At 36.3% G+C, this 20,692-nt stretch overlaps 1 protein-coding gene across 2 annotated transcripts in view; it reads right to left on the bottom strand.

Moving 5' to 3' along the window:
- Nucleotides 1–6,468: 6,468 nt before the first annotated feature.
- WDR75 (WD repeat domain 75) overlaps nucleotides 6,469–20,692 on the bottom strand; it is a 30,604-nt gene continuing 16,380 nt past the window's right edge. For both annotated transcript variants that reach the window (XM_043577278.1, XM_043577279.1), the window contains 13 exons: nucleotides 18,652–18,810; nucleotides 17,792–17,851; nucleotides 17,591–17,706; nucleotides 16,375–16,550; nucleotides 15,073–15,230; nucleotides 14,489–14,669; nucleotides 13,567–13,661; nucleotides 12,690–12,785; nucleotides 11,964–12,133; nucleotides 11,120–11,179; nucleotides 8,098–8,244; nucleotides 7,691–7,782; nucleotides 6,469–6,806 (listed from right to left, as the gene is read on the bottom strand). In XM_043577278.1, coding sequence (XP_043433213.1) covers nucleotides 6,602–6,806; nucleotides 7,691–7,782; nucleotides 8,098–8,244; nucleotides 11,120–11,179; nucleotides 11,964–12,133; nucleotides 12,690–12,785; nucleotides 13,567–13,661; nucleotides 14,489–14,669; nucleotides 15,073–15,230; nucleotides 16,375–16,550; nucleotides 17,591–17,706; nucleotides 17,792–17,851; nucleotides 18,652–18,810 — 1,715 coding nt within the window. In that variant the 3' untranslated portion in view covers nucleotides 6,469–6,601. The remainder of the gene's footprint in view (nucleotides 6,807–7,690; nucleotides 7,783–8,097; nucleotides 8,245–11,119; nucleotides 11,180–11,963; nucleotides 12,134–12,689; nucleotides 12,786–13,566; nucleotides 13,662–14,488; nucleotides 14,670–15,072; nucleotides 15,231–16,374; nucleotides 16,551–17,590; nucleotides 17,707–17,791; nucleotides 17,852–18,651; nucleotides 18,811–20,692) is intronic.

Genomic DNA, 20,692 nt, shown 5'->3' with positions numbered 1-20,692 from the left:
TTACCGAGTAACCTAGCAATTCCACCCTTGGGTATATACCCAGGTGAAATGAAAAAAATGAAAAATGAAAAAAATGAAAAAAATGGTATGGCATGAATGCTAAGTGGAAGAAATCAGCCAAGAAAGACCACATATATGATAGGATTCCATTTATATGAAATGTCCAGATATACAAGTCTATAAACACAGAAGTATTAATGGTTGCCAAGGGTGTGGGGTCGGGTAGGTTGGGAGAAATGGGAAGTGATTGCTAATGAACTGAGTTTTGGGGTGACAAAAATGTTCTGAAATTGTGGTGATGGTGTACAACCCTGTGAATATTCTAAAAAACTCCCGAATGTACACTTTAAGTTGTATAGTGTATGAGTTATATCTCAATCTGTTAGTTAAAAAAACTGTGTAGGCCTTACTTGGATACTGATTCAAACACACTAAAAAGCCATTTATAGCAATTCTGTTAACATTCTTTGAAATGTGCTCTTATAATTTGTCTACTTGACTGTTCTGACGACACATAATGCTACATTAGTTTCAAGGGAATAACATGGTGATGTGACAACTCTATACATTATGCTCACCATAAGCAATCATGTCACCATACAAACCTTACAGTATCAGTGATTATATTCCCTAAGTGGCACCTTTTATCCTCATCATGACTTATTCTATAACTAAAAGCATGTATCTCCCACTCCCCTTCACCCATTTCACCCATTCCCCCAACCTCCTTCCCTCTGACAACAATTTGTATATTCTTGCCTCCTTTGTTATAGATTAATTGGCCATATAAGCATGGGTTTTTTTTTTTTCTGGGCTCTCTGTTCCATTGATCTATGTGTCTTATTTTTGTGCCAGTTCCATATTGTTTTGATTATTACAGCTTTGTAGTGTATCTTGAAATCTGGGAATGTGATACCTCCATGTGTTCTTTCTCAAGATTGTTTTGGCTATTTGGGGTCTCTTGAGCTTCCATATAAATCTTATCATTTAGTCAAACTCTGTGAAAAATGCTGTTGGTACTTTGATAGGAATTGGATTAAATCTGTAGATTGCTTTGGATAGCGTGCACATTTGAATATTCTGCTATTCCATGTGCATGGAATATCTTTCCATTTATTTGTGTTGTCTTCAATCTCTTTCATAAGTGTTTTATAGTTTTCAGAGTACAGGTCTTTCACCTCCTTGGTTAGTTTATTCCTAGGAATTTTACTATTTTTGGTGCAACTGTAAATGGGATTGTTTTCTCAAGTTCTTTCTGCTACTTTATTGGTAGTGTATAAAAACACAGCTGATATATGTGTATTTTTTATCCTGCAACATTACTAAATTCATTTATTATTTCTAAAAGTTTTGTGGTGGAGTCTTTAGGTTCTATGCATAGTACTGTGTCATCTGCAAATAGTGATAGTTTAACCTCTTCCTTACCCATTTGAATGCCTTTTCTTTTTCTTGTCTGGTTGCTGTGGCTAGGACTTCTAATACAATGTTGAATAAAAGTGGTGAGAGTGGACATCCTTATCTTATTCCTGTTCTTAGGAAAAAAGCTGATTTTCACCAGAGTATGATCTTCACTGTTTTCCATATATGGCCTTAATTATGTTTAGGTATGTTCCCTCCATACCCACTTTGTTGAGATTTATCATGAATGGATGTTGAATTTTGTCAAATACTTTTTCTGCAACTATGGAGATTATATTTTTATCCTTCATTTTGATAATGTGGTGTATCCCATTGATTGATTTGTGAATACTGAATTTTCCTTACATTGGCCATAAACTCAATTGTGGTGAATACTCTTAATGCATTTTAAATCAAGTTTGCTAATATTTTGTTGAGAATTTCTGCATCTATGTTCATCAGAGATGTTGGCGTGTAGCTTTCTTTTTGTAATGTCTTTGTCTGATTTTGGTATCAGGATAATGATGACCTTGGAGAATTATTCTGGAATCTTTCCTTCCTCTTCTACTCTTTGGAATGGTTTGAGAATAGACGTTAACTGCTCTTTAAATGCTTGGTAGAATTCATTTTGGAACCCTGGACTTTTTTGGAAGCTTTCTGGTTACAAATTCAATTTGTAACTAGTAATTAGGTTTCAGGTTTTCTATTTCTTCCTGATTCAATTTTGGAAAATTGGTTCTAGGAATTCATTTCTTCTAGATTGTCTGATTTATTGGCATATAACTTTTCACAGTAGTCTCTTATAATCCTTTGTATTTTTGTGGTGTTGGTGGTTATGTCTTTTTTGTTTCTGATTTTGTGTCCTCTTTTTTTCTTGAGGAGTCTGGTTAAAGGTTTATCAATTTTATATTCTGAATCAGCTCTTGGTTTCATTGGTATTTTCTATTTTGTTGTATTTCATGTATTTCTGCTTTGATCATTATTTCCTGTTTTCTACTACACTTTGTTTTTCTACTTCCTTTAGGTATAAGGATAGATTGAGATTTTTTTTTTTTTTTTTTTTTTGAGGTAGGTCTGTATTGCTGTAAATTTCCCTTCGAACTTTCACTGTGTCCCAAGGATTTTGGACAGTTGTTTTCATTTTCACTTGCCTCCCTTGTACTTTCTGATTTCCTCATTAATCCATTGGTTATTTAGAAACGTTTAGCTTCCATGTTTGTTTTTTAGTTTTTTTTTTTTTTTTTGGTGGGGGGAGGATTTTTAGTTTACCATTGTGGTTGAAAAAGGTGTGTTATAGGACTCCAATCTTAAATTGATTAAAGTGTTGTTTTGTGGCCTAACATGTGAACTATCCTGGAGAATGTTTAAGTGCCCTTGAAAATAATATGTTCTGGGGCGCCTGGGTGGCTCAGTCAGTTAAGCGTCTGACTTCCGCTCAGGTCATGATCTCGTGGTCTGTGAGTTCAAGCCCCGTGTCAGGCTCTGTGCTGACTGCTCAGAGCCTGGAGCCTGTTTCAGAGTCTGTGTCTCCCTCTCTCTCTGACCCTCCCCCATTCATGTTCTGTCTCTGTCTCAAAAATAAACGTTAAAAAAAATTAAAAAATAATGTTCTGATGTTTTTGGATGGTATGTTCTGTACGTATCTGTTACATCCATTTGGTCTAACATGTTCAAAGACACCATTTCCTTATTGATTTTCCGCCTGGATGAACTATCCATTGATGTAACTGGGGTGTTAATATTCCCTACTTTTATTGCTGTCAATTTCTCCATTTATGTCTATTATTTGCTTTATGTATTTAGTTGCTCCAGTGTTGGGTGCATATTTACAAGTGTTGTATCTTTTGTTGGATTGATCCTTTTATAATTAGGTAATGTCCTTGTCTCTTGTCATAGTCTTTGTTTTAAAGTCTACTTTGTCCGATATAAATATTGCTACCCCAGTTTTATTTTTTTATTTCCATTTGCATGAAGTATTTTTCTACCTATTCACTTTTGGTCTGTGTATATCCTTAGGTTTGATAGAAGTCTCTTGCATGTAACACATAAATATGTCCCCCCACCCCAACCCTGTATTTGGATTGACAAATTTAGACCATTTAAAGTAATTAATAGGTATGTACTTATTGTCATTGTTTTCTGGTTTTCTTAGTACTTCTTTGTTCCTTTCTTCTCCTGCTTGTTTCCTTGTGATTGATGATTTTTAGTGTTATGGTTGGCGTTCCACTTTTTTGTGTCTGTTACAGGTTTTGGGTTTGTGGTTACTATGAGGTTCATCTATAACATCCTAAATATATAGCAGTCTACATTAATTTGATAATCACTTAAATTCGAACACATTCTAGAAGAACATTTTTACTCCATGTTTTATGTATATTTTATATCTTTATTCCTGATTTTCCTATTTCTAATTATGTTCTTTTTCACTTAAAGGAGTCCCTTTAACATTTAAAAAAATATTCATTTTGAGAGAGTGCATGTGTGAGCAGGAGACGGGCAGAGAGAATCCCAAGCAGACTCCATGCTCAGCACAGAGCCTGACCTTATGACTGTGAGATCATGACCTGAACCAAAATCAAGAGTCACTTAACTGAGCTATGCAGGCACCCCTTAACATTTAAGGCCTGTTTAGTGGTGATGAATTCCTTGAACTTTTACTAGAATTTTGTTTTTTACACCTCTCCTATTTTGAATAGCCTCCCTAGGTAGAGTATACTTGGTTATAGGTTTTTTTCCCTTTCAGCACTTTAATTATGGCATGCCACTCCCTTCTGAGCTGCGGTTTCTGAAAAATCAGCTTTTATCCTTATGGGGTTTCCCTTGTACTTAACTATTTGCTTCTCTCTCACTGCTTTTAAAATTCTGTTTTAATCTTTCACATTTTAATTATGTGTCTTGGTATGGACCTCTTTGGATTCATTTTATTTGGAACTCTTTGTGCTTCCTGAACCAGACTTCTTCAGGTTAGGGAGTTTTCAGCTATTGTTTCTTCAAGTAAGTTTTCTCTTTCTCTTTTCTTCTGGGGCCCCCAAGAATGTGAATGTTTTTGGTTTGATGTTGTCCAACATGTTCCTTAACCTATCCTCATTTTGTAATTTTTTTTTCCTGTTAGCTTGAGTGCTTTCCATTAGCCTGTCTTCCAGATGGCTGATCCGTTCTTCTGCATTTGCTAATCTGTTAATTCCATCTATTTTTCATTTTAGTCAATGCATTCAAATCGAATTGGTTTTCTGGATTTTCTCTTTGTTGAAGTTCTGAGTTCTTCCACTCTGCTCTCCAGTCTGGTGAGCATCTTTATGATCATTACTTCAAATTCTATCAGATTATTGCCTATCACTATTTCACTTCTCTGAGGTTTCATCTTGTTCTTTCATTTGGATCATATTCCACTGTCTCATTTTGCTTCATTTTGTGTTTGTTTCTATGAATTAAGTGGATCAGCTACTTCTAAACTTGAAGCAATGGTTCTGTGTATGGTCATCTTTTGTGTAAACTGTGAATGCCTGTTGACTTTGGCATGGGCTGGGGATGCCCTGGTGGGATGGCTGGGCCTGGAGTGTTCCAAGTACTTTGTCACCTTGGCAAGATGCCTGCAGCTACAGGCATACTGACCAGGGGTATTCAGTATCACACTGGGGCCACCTTGGTGGGATAACTGGAGGTGATGGGGGCTATGGATCTGGGACTCATTAAAGTGCTAAGCTGGTTAGGGTGCTCTGACCTTGCTCCCATCCATGCTATCAATATGGAGGGAGAATATAAACCATGACACTCACCAAGCCCTCACTTGGAGTGAGGGCAGCAGCTCTCCTACTGGTTGACAGAGTTCTAGGGCTGAACACTTTCTATTCTAGTTGCTCTTTTAAACCGTGGCTTTTTTCCTGTGCTCCAGGGCAGACAAAACTGTTTGCATGCAATTCCTCAGTACTATTCCTCCACTGCAGTTTGCAGTGTGGGGAGTAGATGTTCTCTCCATTACTGTGTCTCTGTCTCTTTGGCTGTTGTGTATGTGGTTTATCTTTTGTTGTGCAGAAGCTGTTCAGTTAGTCCTCAGGAATTGCACCAGAAATATGTATAGATTTGGTGTGTCTGTGGAGAAGTGGAGTTCCGGGTCATCCTATGTCATGGTCTTGGACTGGAGAGCTGTGTATTTTACTGTTTTTGTGTTAATTTTTTAATGTCAATTTAATAGGGATAGACTGGGAAAACTCCAAACGCTAAATGGTTAGAAAGTAGCCACTTCAGTACTTTAATATAAAACAGATACTTGCATTCTCCTCTATTAGCAGTGGGACTTTTGGTTAAAAAGTAGTTGTTCTTAGGGTACCTGGGTGGCTCAGTTGGCTAAGCATCTGACTTCAGGTCATGATTTCACGGTTTGTGAATTTGAGCCCCACGTCGGGCTCTGTGCTGACAGCTCAGAGCCTGGGGCCTGCTTTGGATTCTGTGTTTTCCTCTCTCTCTGCCCCTCTCCCGCTCATGCTCTGTCTCTCTCGCAAGAATAAACAAACACTAAAAAAACAAACAAAACAGAAAAAAGGTAGTTGTTCTTTGACTCAGTACACATAGCCAAAACACTGACAAAGTAATATCAGCTCTTATTTTCCAAGGCTTTCCTAAAAATTGTGAGTAGATAAGCTTTTAGTCAAAAGGCTCAGAGCCAAATGATTTGAATTTAGAATTTTTCAGATTGTAGGCAGCCCATATTATTTAATACCCTTAGTGGGGTCTGTGGAACACCACATAATCAAATAATTGCTCCACATTTCTCTATGAGAAATAAATACACCAAAAGGTATGAAGCAGGACTACAGAAACATCACATCTGTTCAGGTCCTATTTGGTTATCAAATGAGTTTTGATGTTAAATTTAACAATAGTATCATCAACAAAATCTTTTGATTTTCGACTATTTATATCCCCAAATTGCAAATAAGGGGACATATGCTATAATCACCTGTGAGAAAACTAGCTTTTTTTTTAAGGCTGATGTTACTCAAAATAAAAAGGAGATGGTGTCTATGTGAATGCACCCAGGAACATTAAGAATGATGCAAAGACAGCTTTGAATTACCAGTTATTTAAAAAGTAAATCCTGTTCATATCTAATATTTTAAGAAAAGAAATAACATTAGATGTTTTTGGAGTATCAATGTACAATAAAAAAACACAAAGTGCAAGAACCTTCCCCCACCTCCAAGGCTCAAAGGACAGTTATCCAGCTGTAGTCTACTTTCCTGAATTTTCTTAGTTCTTTTTCTTCAGATTTTGACAACTGATGTAGAAGGTCTTCTCCCAAGTCTGTGTTATTTGTATCCTGGATCTTTTCAGTAAAATCATTTTCTTCATCTGAATCATCACTTTCTTTTCCTTCTTCCATATCTACGTCTTCAGGAATTTCTTCACCACTTTCATTACAACAGAATAAAACAAACAATTTAAACAAACATTTTTCTAACTAAACAATAAGTTTCTAATTTAAGACACCTATGTAGAAATATAACCATACAGGGAAAGTAAATGAAAAACCTTATTAAGTGCACTTTAAAAATGATGGGTTAGGGCGCCTGGGTGGCTCAGTTAGTTAAGCATCTGACTCTTGGGCTTAGGTCATGATCTCACGGTTCATGAGACTGAGCACCATGTTGGGTTCTACACTGACAGCACATAGCCTGCTCGGGGTTCTCTCTATGCCTCCCCTGCTCTCTTTCAAACAAACATGAAATTTTTTTTTAATAAATTACGGGTTATTATAAAAAAGAGGTGTATAATTTTTAATCATAGATCAAATCCTTAAACCGTACACACATGAGGTCTTCCTGAAAGTTATTTTCAATGTATTTTATTTACTTGGCTTAATCGTCATATATCCTTTAACTACATGTTAAAGCTTAAATAAAGAGAAATACAGTTGACCCTTGGACAACATGGGTTTGGACTGCAGATCCATTTACACATGGATTTTTTTTTTTTATGCAGTACAATACTGCAAATGTATTCTCTCTTATGATTTTCCTAATTTCTTTTCTCTGGCTTATCTTACTGTAAGAATACAGTATACAACACATAAAATGTGTGTTAATTGACTGTTATTGGTAAGACTTCCAAGCACCAGTAGGCATTAGTAGTTAAATTTTATAGGAGTCAAAAGTTACACACTGATTTTTGTGCAGGTCAGTGTCCTAACCCACACATGTTGAAGCCTCAAAGTGAAAGAACATTCTAATAAAGGCTAACATAACCATTTTGTTTCCCAAAACAATATCTAAACATATTTTAAAAACTGCTTTACCTCTTGGTCTCCTTAGACAGCAGCAATGAGCTTACAAACTTGGAGCACAGGAAGGAAGCAGATGGCAATACATGGGCTGGAGTATGAAGAAGCTAGAGTAAAAAAAACAAGAAAAATAGAGTTTCATTTAAATGATTTAATGCCACCAGCTGAATGTAACAGGGTTTCTCCACAGAAAAACCAAACCAAAAAAAAAATTTATTCCCGCCTTCCTATACTTAAGCGAACAATAATCTCTCCCCTCCTGTCAGGTCAGACCACAATAATCTGGAATTGCAAATTTATGTTATTTGGTTTAGGTATTAAAACTGCACAGTATACAAATAATTATTCAAAAATTATAAACTGTATAAAAACTATAAGGTGCTTTAATGTATTTAATCTGTTTCATGTTGTGAATCACTTACCTCACTAATCGCAGGTATATTTTCTGTTAAGGGTAGTTGTACCAGTTGACTCTCGAAAGCTTCATTTATTTTTTCATCCTGCTGTTCCCTGTGCTTTCCCAATATGAAATAAAATGGGGTTGTTGGAAGACTTTCTTCTGCTAGTAGCTATAAAGATTTAAGACAACGGGAAATTTCTTCAATAAAAAGAATTGCCTTTGACTCCATAAAAAAGTACTACAGAGTCATAAAATGTCAAGGATGGAAAGAACTTTAAAAACTATCTAGCATGATTCTTACACTTTATAGGTAAAGCAACTGAGGTCTAGCAGCCCACTTACTATGGGAAAAGCTAACAGTGGACACTTGACAGAACAAAATACGTAACACTGCTTCTCCCCCAATGACAAATGACAGCAAATGGGTTTTCAAAAGGACATAAACCCACAGGAGAAAGAAAATGGGTAAATAACATGTTGGAAGGTGGAAAGCAGGTTCAAGAGTGATAAGTAATTTAGTAGACCCGAGAAAGAATCCTAAGCTGGCTGGGAAGCATTCTGATTTATATTGTGGAATCCTGCAAAGGCCCAGGAATTGGTGCTAAACAAATAACCAGGGAGCCAGGCTGAATGTCTGCTTAGAGAGGACTCAGATTCCTAGATCTTCTTTTGAGCCCCAGCAGAGGGCTGGAAGTACATTCTTGGGAGAGTGGAACAAAAGTGTGACTTTAAACTGAACTGCCTGGTGGGGGCTGGTGGCAGTGTCGTCACAGCTGCAGGCAGTTGTACTTCACAGAACGTGCTTCCAGGTTGATATCCTCTAGGCAAGAACTTAGAAGAATTTTATCTGGGCAATCATAAAAAGACCTAAAAATAATGACTTTGGAGACTTTCTTAAAAATAGCCAGATGGCGGAGGCCAGCAGAGAAGTTCTACTTAGGCAAAGACCTTCCAAATGACTTTTTTGATCACTTTTAAATAAAAACAGCCAAGAAATCATCAGACTCTGATGAAAACCTCTGAAATGAAAGACACCAGAACAGATGGAAAACACACATATGAAGGATGTGGGAGTATGCGAAAGAGAAAAAAGCAGATAAGATGATAAAGATGAAGCAATCTCCCTGAAAGTAGAAAGAAAACAGGTAAAAAAATAAGAATATTAAAGCACCATTCGAGAAGGTCCAGCACTAAGTAACAAATAGACAAACTGAAGGCAAAGAAGGAATTCTTTCTTAGTCATTTCTTGGATTAAAACTCTTGAAGGGGCGGGGAACCTGAGTGGCTCTGTTGGTTAAGAATCTGACTTTGACTGCTCAGGTCATGATCTCAAGGTTCAGGAGTTTGAGTTCTGCATCAAACTGCGCGAACAGTGCAGATCCAGCTTTGGATCTCTTGTCTCCCTCTCTCTCCAAGGTTCTCTCTCTCTCAAAAATAAAAAAACATTAAAAAAACCAGAACTCTCCACGGGGTTCCACATTTTACTTGGAGGAAAAGCCAAAGTCTCTTATTCATCAAGCCCTACTTTGCCCCACATAAAATGGCAAGCTGCACCCCACACCCATTTCCTCTTTTCCTCCATCCATAATTATCGCTTTTTTTAATGGCGGGGGGGGGGGGAGAGGTAGAGAGAGAGAAAGAGACTCTTAAGTAGGCTCCATGTTCAGAGGAGAGCCTGATGTGGGGCTCGATCCCACGACCCTGGGATCATAAGCTGAGCTGGAATCAAGGGTTGGACACCAAACTGACTGAGCCACCCCGGCACCCTCTTACCACTTCTTAAAGTACTACATATTTTACTTATTTCATGCTTGTTGTATCTTGCTGCTAGAGTGTAAACACCATTAAGTTTAGAGACTTGAGTGTTTTGCTTACTGGTGTACTCCAATCATCTAGAACAGTTCCTGGCCTATAGATATTCAACAATAAATTGTTGAACAAATTCAAGGAGTTTTCAGAGGAAAACAAAGCTAGTTTACAGACAAAGGAATAGGAATAAGAATGGTATTAGACTTCCAGTAACACCCAAAGCTATAAAATAGGACAATACCGCCAAAGCTCTAAGAGAAAATGATTTTCAACCTATTACTTTATAACTCAACCAACCACTCAAGTGGGAGAGAACAGAAACATTCCCAAACATCCAAGGTCTTAAATTTGCCTCCCACGCACTAACAGAATGTGCTTCATCAAAGCAAAGGGGTGACCAAAGAAAGGGGAAAGCTATAAGATCTACTAGAGTAGAGGTAAAATGATTCCCCAAATGATGGTGAATGTAGATCCTATGACAACTACTGTGTAGCAAGTTTATAAGTTTATAGAGCAATCAGTCCAGACTGAAGCAAATCACAGGCTCCTGGGAAATACTCAAGATTTGAAAGAATACTTAATATATCTGAAAATTCTGAGAGAATATTTATACAACTTGAGCAAATAGAAAACTATACAAATAAGAAGATAATCATTAACCCTAGAGAAAACAAAGTTGCAAATAAAAGAAAAATAATCTGTTGGTTACTACATGACTCAGCTGTGAATTGCTATTGGTTATAATGAATACTGACCTGATTTGTCTATACTGAGAAAACTGGGGAACAGGAAAGGTGTGTATGTTATGTACATGAGGGAAGTGGTGGTGTGAAAAAGAGTAACAACTTGATCAGTTAAGAGATAATAACTTAATCTGAAAAATAAAGAATTAGTAACATAGACATGTTTCTTAGAGAGGCAAATAAAAACTCCAGCTAGAAGAGTTGAAAGTGATGATTTTTGTGGGTGATGGCAGTGATGTTAACAAGTTTTCCTGAGAGTCTTGTATAGCTATTTGACTCTTTAAATCACAAGCATATATTTTTGATATTTCTAAAACATAGTTTTAATTTGTAAAGTAAATATAATCTCAAAAGAGGCCAAGTAGCTTACAAGTATATGTTTAATTCCACATTAGGGCAGGTGGAACATTCTTCTCATAGCTGAATTCAAACAGATAAGGTTATCTGTGTAGGGAGGCAATGTAGTCTGCACCATTAGTGGCTAAAACATACCTGTTTGCTTGTTGGTGTGAGTTTCTCTTCTGGAGACTTTGTACTGAATGTCAATAAACTCTGAAAAGAGATTAATGATGCAAAAGCTAAATAAAAATTTGTTGTAGAGTTAAAAAAGGAGGTCAATATTTCATCTTGATATGTTTATCTGCCCAAATAGAAAACTTCAAACATATTTAGTGACAAACTGCTGTGACAGTTAAGATTGTTCTGAGAAATCTTATTTAAGAACTGACTAGTAATGAAATAGAATTCAACTGATGGATCAACCAGAAGCCACACTTGTATTTAAAAAATATATATATCAACCACACTAATAGCTACCATTCAAAGGATTTTAGTTGTCTTCTGCCTTTCCACAGTCATGGAGATAATACAGACACTACTTAGAAGAATCTCAAAGGTACGGGGTAAAGTGGTGTTAATATACTTACACTAATAAGACTGCTGTGTGAAGAAGCATAATGGATTCCTTCTTTTGGGAAGTAATCTTTTTTTTTTTTTTTAAATTTTTTTTTTTTCTTCAACGTTTATTTATTTTTGGGACAGAGAGAGACAGAGCATGAACGGGGGAAGGGCAGAGAGAGAGGGAGACACAGAATCAGAAACAGGCTCCAGGCTCTGAGCCATCAGCCCAGAGCCCGACGCGGGGCTCGAACTCACGGACCGCGAGATCGTGACCTGGCTGAAGTCGGACGCTTAACCGACTGCGCCACCCAGGCGCCCCTGGGAAGTAATCTTTTAATGAAACTTTTCCACCCGTTATGGGCTATTACTCTCAAATATCAAATCAGATGAAAATTATATATATAAAGTGGTTCCCTTTTTGAGGTGGGATGGTTACCTGTGATTTTGTTAGGAAGTAAAACTGGGATCTGTTCAGCCATTGGTAAGCTTCTGAGGTGAATGATTCAGGGACATCTCGTGGAACAAACACTCCCCACTGGACTTCCTCTCTGGAGATATTCTTTTGAATATACAATGGCCTTGGCTCACTAGGTTTAAATACAAACACTAGAGGGAAAAAACAAACAGACAATAACATTTTGCCGGCAAAGGTCAGTTCCAGCCTCAGGTTGGCAGATCACACTAATCCTGGGACTTACCCCATTGAGTAAATGGCCCAGGTCATGATTATTTTAGGCTCTGATTCAACAAATATCTACTGGGTGCCTGCTACGTGCCAAGAAGGTTAGGAATGAGGATATGAAGATAAAAAAAGAGGAAGAAGAATCCCCGTTCCAGAGACCAGGTCCTACTGCAGAAGGCAGACACCAAGATATTATTGCACTATTTTGTTGTAGGTACTAGAATAGGGATCTGTAGAAGTGTTTCAAGAGGATAGAGGAAGAATGATTAAAGCTTCCTGAAATGCTTCAGAGGGGCAAAATCAAGAAACTTTAACTCAAGAAACTTTAACTCAAGAAAGGGCAATAGCACACCTCAGGCCAAATGGCCTAAAACAAACATTGGATTTAAAGGCAAGTCTAACTCAATTATATTAAAGACGTTAAAAAGAAAATTTTGGTAAGAGATTTACTCGTGTTATCAAAGTATGGTGTGTACTTACAGTCTGAACCCACTGAAGACCGAGAGATTGCAGCAATATTCTCTGAATTAGGATCAGGTTCCATAACTCTAACATTTAATTTTGCACTCCATTCCACTGGGGAAGGGGGGGAGCAGAAAAAGGGCAATTTACTTCTGAGATTTACCAAAAGCTTTTTTAAGCCTGTTATTTAAAGCACATACTCAATTTTTACTGGGACAATCAATTCTATTATTCTTAAGAAGAGGGATTTTATATTTCCAAATAACACATGGAAACAAACTGAAAATGTCTGTGGAAGGCTGCACTAAAGCTAGGGGCAGGAAGTGGAAAAACAGCGTACTCCTTCCACATACTATGACATGGTTATTATTTCAGTGCTTTACCATAGCTGCTAAACGTGGGCAAAATGTTAACCAGAATCACTGTAGAGAATATAAAAAGAGACTATCACATATGCTCATTACTAGGCAACCACCATGCCTTCCAAACATACTCAACTGAGTAAAATACCAATGAATGAAATAAGTAAAAATAAGTAAGTCCACACTTGCTGTCAGGGATACTGTCAGGGATAATGCACATTACAAATTAGCAGAAACATTCCTCAAATTGTTATGAGGACAGATATCATGGAAGGCAACAGAAAATTATACATAGTAGAGAAAGGCCAGGATAATGGAAATCAATTTATGGCCAACTAGGCAGTTTATAAATAATGTATGTCTATTATAGGCCTAGCCCTCCAAAATTTGGTGATATCACATGACATGTGACAAATTATATACTCTCTGGATAGAGACACAAAGATACGACCCAGAAGTCCTAAAATGCCAAAGTTTGATGGCCACTTATTATATGCTTTGCCAAATCACTTTATAGTAAAACAAGATCTTACATGCACAACTGAGCAGATTCCAACAGCAAAGAATGCCATTTTCAGTAGCACCAAGAAGATACTTTGAACAAGTCAATCTCCCAAAGCAAAGGTGCCTATAGTAAAACCACAAGGAAGTTATCTGTCAGTTCCAGCACACCGAGTTTGGAATTGCAGACTTCTAGTATAATTTTACACAATGCAGATTTTTAGATAGACACATATTTTTGTTTACAACTATCCTGCAGAAAAAAGGGGCTAAAGAGAGCAAAAGGAAAGGTTTACTTAGCTCTTTTGTTTCTTTACAAACAGGTTTATGATCAATTTTTTTCTCTAATATGCTGCACAGTATAATTGACACATACTATAGACAACATGTGAAATGTACAAAGGTATTTAACAAAACCCTTTTTTATGCTTGTTTAACGTAGAGAAAGAAACAATATGAATTCTGAAGGCCGTTTTACAAAGCAAAATATGTTGGGAATTAAAAACTATTTTGTTAGCCATCTGTAAGTCTGTCCTCAAATGCCAGTTGCCTGAAGTAAAATCGCAGATAACTGATGCTTTTTCTTCTGCCCTTCTTAGATGCAACAAAGTTTCAGTACGACATTGTTTTTATGGGAAAACAGAAGATAAGCATTGTTTGGATCCACTGAGGGTTATCAGCTTCCATTATGTAGCACAACCATGAAAAGTATTTATTATAAAGAAAAAATTTCTGTAGGTCAAGAGTTAAATGTTAATCTGGATTTCAGAAAGGGGTAAAATCACAGCAAATGGTTCACATACCCAGAATTTTTAGCTTCCCACCACTTTGGTTTGCTGCTGACTCTCACTGACCCACAGACTACCTTTAGCAGAAGCATAAATTACCAATAATGTTTATGTGGAAAGACCCATTTAAGTTAAAAAAAAATGATATACTCCCCAAATTATTTACCTTATTTTCCCAGCTCGTTGACAAAATGTACATTTAAGTTCCCATGTCTCTGAATCCCATATTGTAACTATTTCCTCAAAACTGACTGCTAGTAAAGAGCCATCTTCAGAGAAACAACAGTTAGTTGCTTGGTATTTGTGATAACTACCCACAAAGTCACAAGTCCAGCCAACGGCTTTTTCTGTGAAAACACAGATCATATAATTCAGAAATGGTATAAATGCCAGATAATACTTTAGGTAGTTATAAGCAATAAGGATTACAAAAGAAGGACAACAAAAAAACCACCTCCCTGAAACTTTAGAAATGCTACAAAGCATTCATTGGTTTGAAATTTATGCCCATTCCTGGAGATCCTGACCTCCCTCTAGTGGAACAGTGAAGGAACTGCCTTTTTTTTTTTTTTTTTAACTGTACCCTAACAAAAACAATCAGCACTTAATTAATCAAGACCCACAGCATTAAATAAATGCATTAAATAAATGTAGAAAATGTTCTTCCAGAATGGATACAATTCATGAAAGAGAAATATTTTAAAACATTTTTTAAATTATGCATTGATATACCTTATTTAATTAACTTACTGTATATATCAGAATCATCTGTTAATATCCATACTTTGAAGTGACCATCTTTACTAGATGTAACCAAGGTGGGGTTTTCAAATTTTTCTGCATTACAGAAACAGAGAGCTGTGATGTGGTCTTCATGTGGCATGTTAACCTTTGTATTAAGAACAAACCTAACAGAAAGGAAATCAATTTATTTTTACATCAGAACAATATGATATATACTGTCATGTAAGAATTTCTTATGGTACATCTTATAAGAGCATCTTTAGGAATGGGCAACTGACAATTATCATCTAGACAGACAACTGAGTGTTCTATCTCTAATGGCCACAAGATATAAAGAGTTCTAACACATTATCTTTGTCTTCATGTAACTTACACAATATAGAGATGATTATGTATACAGTCAACTTATGGTGAAAGCCTACTGTATTAACTCTGCAAGAAAACTGTACAGAACTCAGATGCCTTACTATCTACCTTTGAGAGAATAAGCAAAAAATGGAACGGCTATGAAAGCCCCCACTTGTGGCAAGAAAATACAGAAAGAGAACTACCTATTCAAACTTCCCTGGTCAGTATTCAATATTTACAGCCATAGAAAATACTTTTTCAAAGCCTGTTTCCAGCTTGACAGGGTGCTGCTATGAATGAAAGATAATCTGTGCTAGCACAGTGTACTTAAAAGAACATCAGGAGAAAACTGTCTTGTGATTTTTTTAAAAGTCCATGTTATAAGAAGCATGACTAGTGACAATCTATTAATCCCTCCGGGCCTGTTTCCTCACCTGTAAAATGTAGAAAATAAGTTTATCTTAGAGTATTTCTGTGAAGATCGGTAGGACAAAAGCACTAAGCCTAATTCTTGGCACACACCAAGGACTTGATAAATGGCTACTATAATCAACGTATGAAACTAGTGAACCCATCTAATCAAAACACACACGTTATACTACAATACACTTCTGCTGCCTACCACTGCCATTATTTCCGAAGAAGGTAGCATAATGTTAATGAAAGAGCAAAGGAACTAAGAAACTTGGGTTCTAATTTTGGATCTGCTTGCAATTAGGTACTAGGTCCTTGCAGTGTCACTTTTTCATGTTTCTTCATTTATGCATTGAGAGGACATTAAAACTTGGAGGACACCAATACTTTCTCAAAGCAGAAAGCTTAAAGGCTTTATTTGGAGAATAACATCTCATTTCTCTAAATTTAAAATTTATCAAAATGAAACATTTTAAAGACAAATGAAACCATAAAATAAAAAGTCACATATCTTCCATTCTGAAATAGCCACATAGGTAGTATTACCCTTGTGTTTTCTTATTATACATCCACAGTTTCATTTGCAATTCAAGCTCTGTTTCCTTTTCCTGACGTTGTTCCACTGTTGCAAGCCAGTTACCATAGCAGCCAAATGCAGCCTTTGTTAGCTCGATTTGGATCAGACCATAATCGTTGATATATTCTTGCTGTATAATATCTAACTGAAGGGTTAAAAAAAGAATCCAAAATGTTTATTAATGTAAACACATACATGTTCAAGTTTTCAAGGAATTACAGATAATTTCCAGAATCTATAGTAACAGGTTTTTAAAGGAAAAAAAGGAAATATTTATTAGTTATGGATACCAAAACTGCCATTATTAAGGACATTATATAGCACCAGTTCAGTAGCATTATTATTATTCTCCAATGACCTTAAACTTTAGTGATGACTGACCCATTCACATGATACAACAGAACCTTTAGTTGATAATGCTTGTCTCTTGTTTCTATAAACAAAGAGCTTTACATAAAATCCCAAGGTTAAATTCTGTATCATTAAAAATGAGAGGAGCAAAAATAAAACCTACAATTTTTAGGAAGTGAAGAAAGACAGCAACGTTATAAGTAGACAGAATTTTATGTATGGTTGTTTCTTTTATCCCATTCCCTTGTCTATTTACTAAATATGGATCAAGTAACTATTATTTCCAGGCACTGTACTGGAAATGTACAAAGAAATAAATTTCCTTTCTTTAAAGGGTTTAAAGGCAGGGGAGTGATACAGATCAAGTGTATAGCCATTATGTTAAATCTATAAAGGGTACCGTGGGGCACAAAGAAGTAGGGAGTCTGGATTGTGTTTATCAGGATTAATAAGCATCCCTTTTTACACCAAAAATTTTATGACACTTTACCACAGAGACATATTTGTATTTACAACCCTCATATTCTTATTTCTGTATTCTTGTGACTCAAAGGCACAGATGTGTGTGACAGATACTTAGAATGCAGTCTGAAACAAAAATACGGAGCCAGCATAAGAGCTGACTTACATGTAGATTTAATTTGCAACCATGGCCTTATTAGAATCATGCTGTAAACAATTCAACTAAGTAACCACAGATAGTACTGATAATGTTCAAGTAAACAAAGGCACAGAGTCTTTTTTTTAGAAGCTACTAAATAAGTTACTTGACCCTAGTGATGCTATTGGAAACTTTCATTAGATTTAAGGCTAATTAATGGATCAAAATCTTACATTGTACAACTGCTTATCATGCTGGAGAGAATAAAACTGCAAATGGCCAGGTTTTCCATTTAAAACCAAAGCTTTAGTTCTAGGATCAACCATCAAACCGGTGAAGATATTACTGTCTGCAAAAGAAGTGACAAATAACAGTTAAACTCATACAAATATTCATACTTCTAAAATGTGCAGACCCATTGGGTTTTGCAATACCTTTCACTAGGCCTTGAATTACTGCGGAAGCCTCAAGGTTTCTGTGAATGACTATTATTTCTGTGGATAAATAAAATAAATAAATAAATAAAAAATCATAGATTGGTCAGAACCTCAAGGAAAAAAAAAATCAATTGAATTTATGTCATTCTAAAATACACCAGAATACGAAACAACTGGTAAGTTCAATTTACTCAGAGTATTATTAAAAAGTCAAGAATTTATTTTGTGATTTAGCTAAAATACTAGAGTTGGGGAGAAGGAGTTTTTCTGGAGGCTTTAAGTTTTATCAGTTGTGCATATGAATATATCAAGTGTTAATTCAGAAACTTACCCTAAAAGACACAATTTACCTTGAAACAAGTCACGGCACTAATAGATTGTTCACAGTTATGTTTTTTGAAGGGAAAGGAGGCAGTGAGCTCTGAGATCTACATTTAGGCTCCGTAGTAAGAGAATGCGCAAAAAGTTTTGGAGGCGTACGAGACTGCGCCCGTCAGAACGCACAGGACTCTTAACGCAGAGTGGCCACATGAGCATTTTTTGAAAATGTCATTACATCTGTGAAAGCACAGATGCTCACTTTCTATGCCCACATCATCTCACATGTAAAGGTTTCGAAATAGAAGCGGTACAACAAGAACCAAATACACCTAGCTCTACATTTTCATAAAAATGATCCTGAAAATGTTGGATTCTGGTGGCAGAGTCAGAAAGGGGGTAGAGAAAACAGGAAGAATGGAAGAAAAAATCCTCGTTAAATCCTATGCTACTCTTAATTAGATCTCTTATTTTCCATCCCTAGCGTTATAATTTAGGCATTATACAACCCCATCTCCTCACAACAAATTCAGACTTACTATTATCAGAATGAGAAGTACAGAACAAATCCCCTGCTGGTGAGACTGAAATGTGTTCAATAGTAGCTCCTAAACGGGGGAGGAACTCCTTATTCTTCTCTGTTGCATCGCGCCACTCTACAAGGACAGATTCACGACCACCACTCAGCAGACTGGTGCCTTCTCATCCACCCACAGAAATGAAAAGCAAAGTGTTTGGGGGGAAAAAATCGAAAGAAAAATATAATCAACGTTTAAAATTTCCTTACCATGTTAGAGAAATACACTATTTTTAAAGATATGCAAACAAGTGTCTTCCTAGCTTTTAATAAACTTAAGATAACACACTTAATAATCAGTGATCCTAGGATTTTCCTTTCCAACAATATCTGACTCGTTTGTTGACCAGTTCTTCTGCCAATGAGAAAAAATAAATGAAACAAACATCATCTAGGGCAAGATAGCTTCAATGACAAAATTTTCCAAACATTTAGGAAATAAACCAATTTTATGTTCTTCCAGGTAATAAAAAAGAGAACATTTCTCAACTTGTTTACAAGAACAGCATAACCCTTTGCTAAAACTAATAAATTTTAAGAAAATTACAAGCCAATTTCATGACCGATGAAAATTCCCCAACAAAAATATCAGCAAGCTGAATCCAAGGATATGTTAAGAGGATAATATATTGCAAAGTTGAGTTTATTGTAAAAATGTGAGATTATTTTAACACTTGAGAAATAAATGTAATCAATTCCTACTATGGGATAAAGAGAATAATCATGAGTATCTTAATAGATGTAGAAAAAGTAAATAAACTTCTACACCCATGATAAAATTTCTCAGCAACTTCAGTGCTCACACACAGCGTGACTGGGTGCAAAGCACCAGCCCAGTTTATACTGTTCATATTTGCCTGAACTTATAACCTGTTCTCAAAGCAACTAGAAGTTGTAGCTCATTTACACAGGCAACTAATTTTCTTTTTCTATTAATTCTCTTATACATATACAGGATCAATGCTGACATTTTACTGACAACCATATACCATTTTAACTATTCTTAGAAATAGTCACGTGGCTTATAATATAAAAACAAGAATTCAACTCTCTAATAAGCCTAGGTTAGCTGCCTACATCAAAGCCTTGGTGCAGGGTAGGGTGCCCTGTATTCTTTTCTTCCCTTTGAGTGCCAACTAGCCGAACTACTCCTTCTTCCCCAAGACCCATCTGAAAAGGCTAATCCTAAATGTTCCAAGGCTTAAGTAAAGCCACCACAGATAGCTGTGACTGCTAACTGCTGTGAGAGGTGGCAGACAAGATGGGCAAGGTAACAAAATAAAGAAAAGTCGGTGACAATAAGTATCAACCGGTCTTGGCCCAGATTAGGGTAGAGGCCACAGCAAAGAAAATAGAAGTGAGGATGAAGGGCAGAAGAAATGACACTGCCTGGAACATGACATACATATGCACACACACATTCCACCCTAGTAGATCGCCTCATTCACATTCACAATTTTTAATAATTCAGACCTTGTGTTCCATTTTAGCTACATGAGAGTTTGTGTAAATCAGCTACAACTCATACAATATTTGAAAACGTAAATTTTTGAATGAGACATAGGTCCAAATCCCACTTACCAGCTGTGTGACCTTAGGCAAGTTAGTTCTCAACTACAAATCTCACTTCCTTTACGTGCAAAAGGAGAAAGACGATGCCTATGTCATGGCTTTAAGAATTAAATGAGGTAGTGCATGTAAAGCACTAGCATAATCATTTGCTCTGATAAACTACAGCTATTCTTATGAACAAGCACTTAACCTTGCAGACATACATTTTAAACAACTAATGTGATTTAAATAGGTTCTTTAGTTAACAACAAGGACTTTATCATAGGTATACACTTTGATACTCTGATGGGCTCTGAAACCTAAAATAAATGGTATTGTGCTGAAAAAAGCTCAAACCACAGGGGTGAGAGAAAAGTGTTTATGATTCCTCTGGTGCAGGCAATTCTACACCTTTCAAACTATAAATGCAGTGAATACTGATCCACATACTT

This window comes from Prionailurus bengalensis, chromosome C1 (genome assembly GCF_016509475.1).
Source record: "Prionailurus bengalensis isolate Pbe53 chromosome C1, Fcat_Pben_1.1_paternal_pri, whole genome shotgun sequence".
NCBI classification, from domain to species: Eukaryota; Metazoa; Chordata; class Mammalia; order Carnivora; family Felidae; genus Prionailurus; species Prionailurus bengalensis.
The sequence above is the reverse complement of the archived record's forward strand: the minus strand, read 5'-3'. Positions and strand labels throughout refer to the sequence as shown.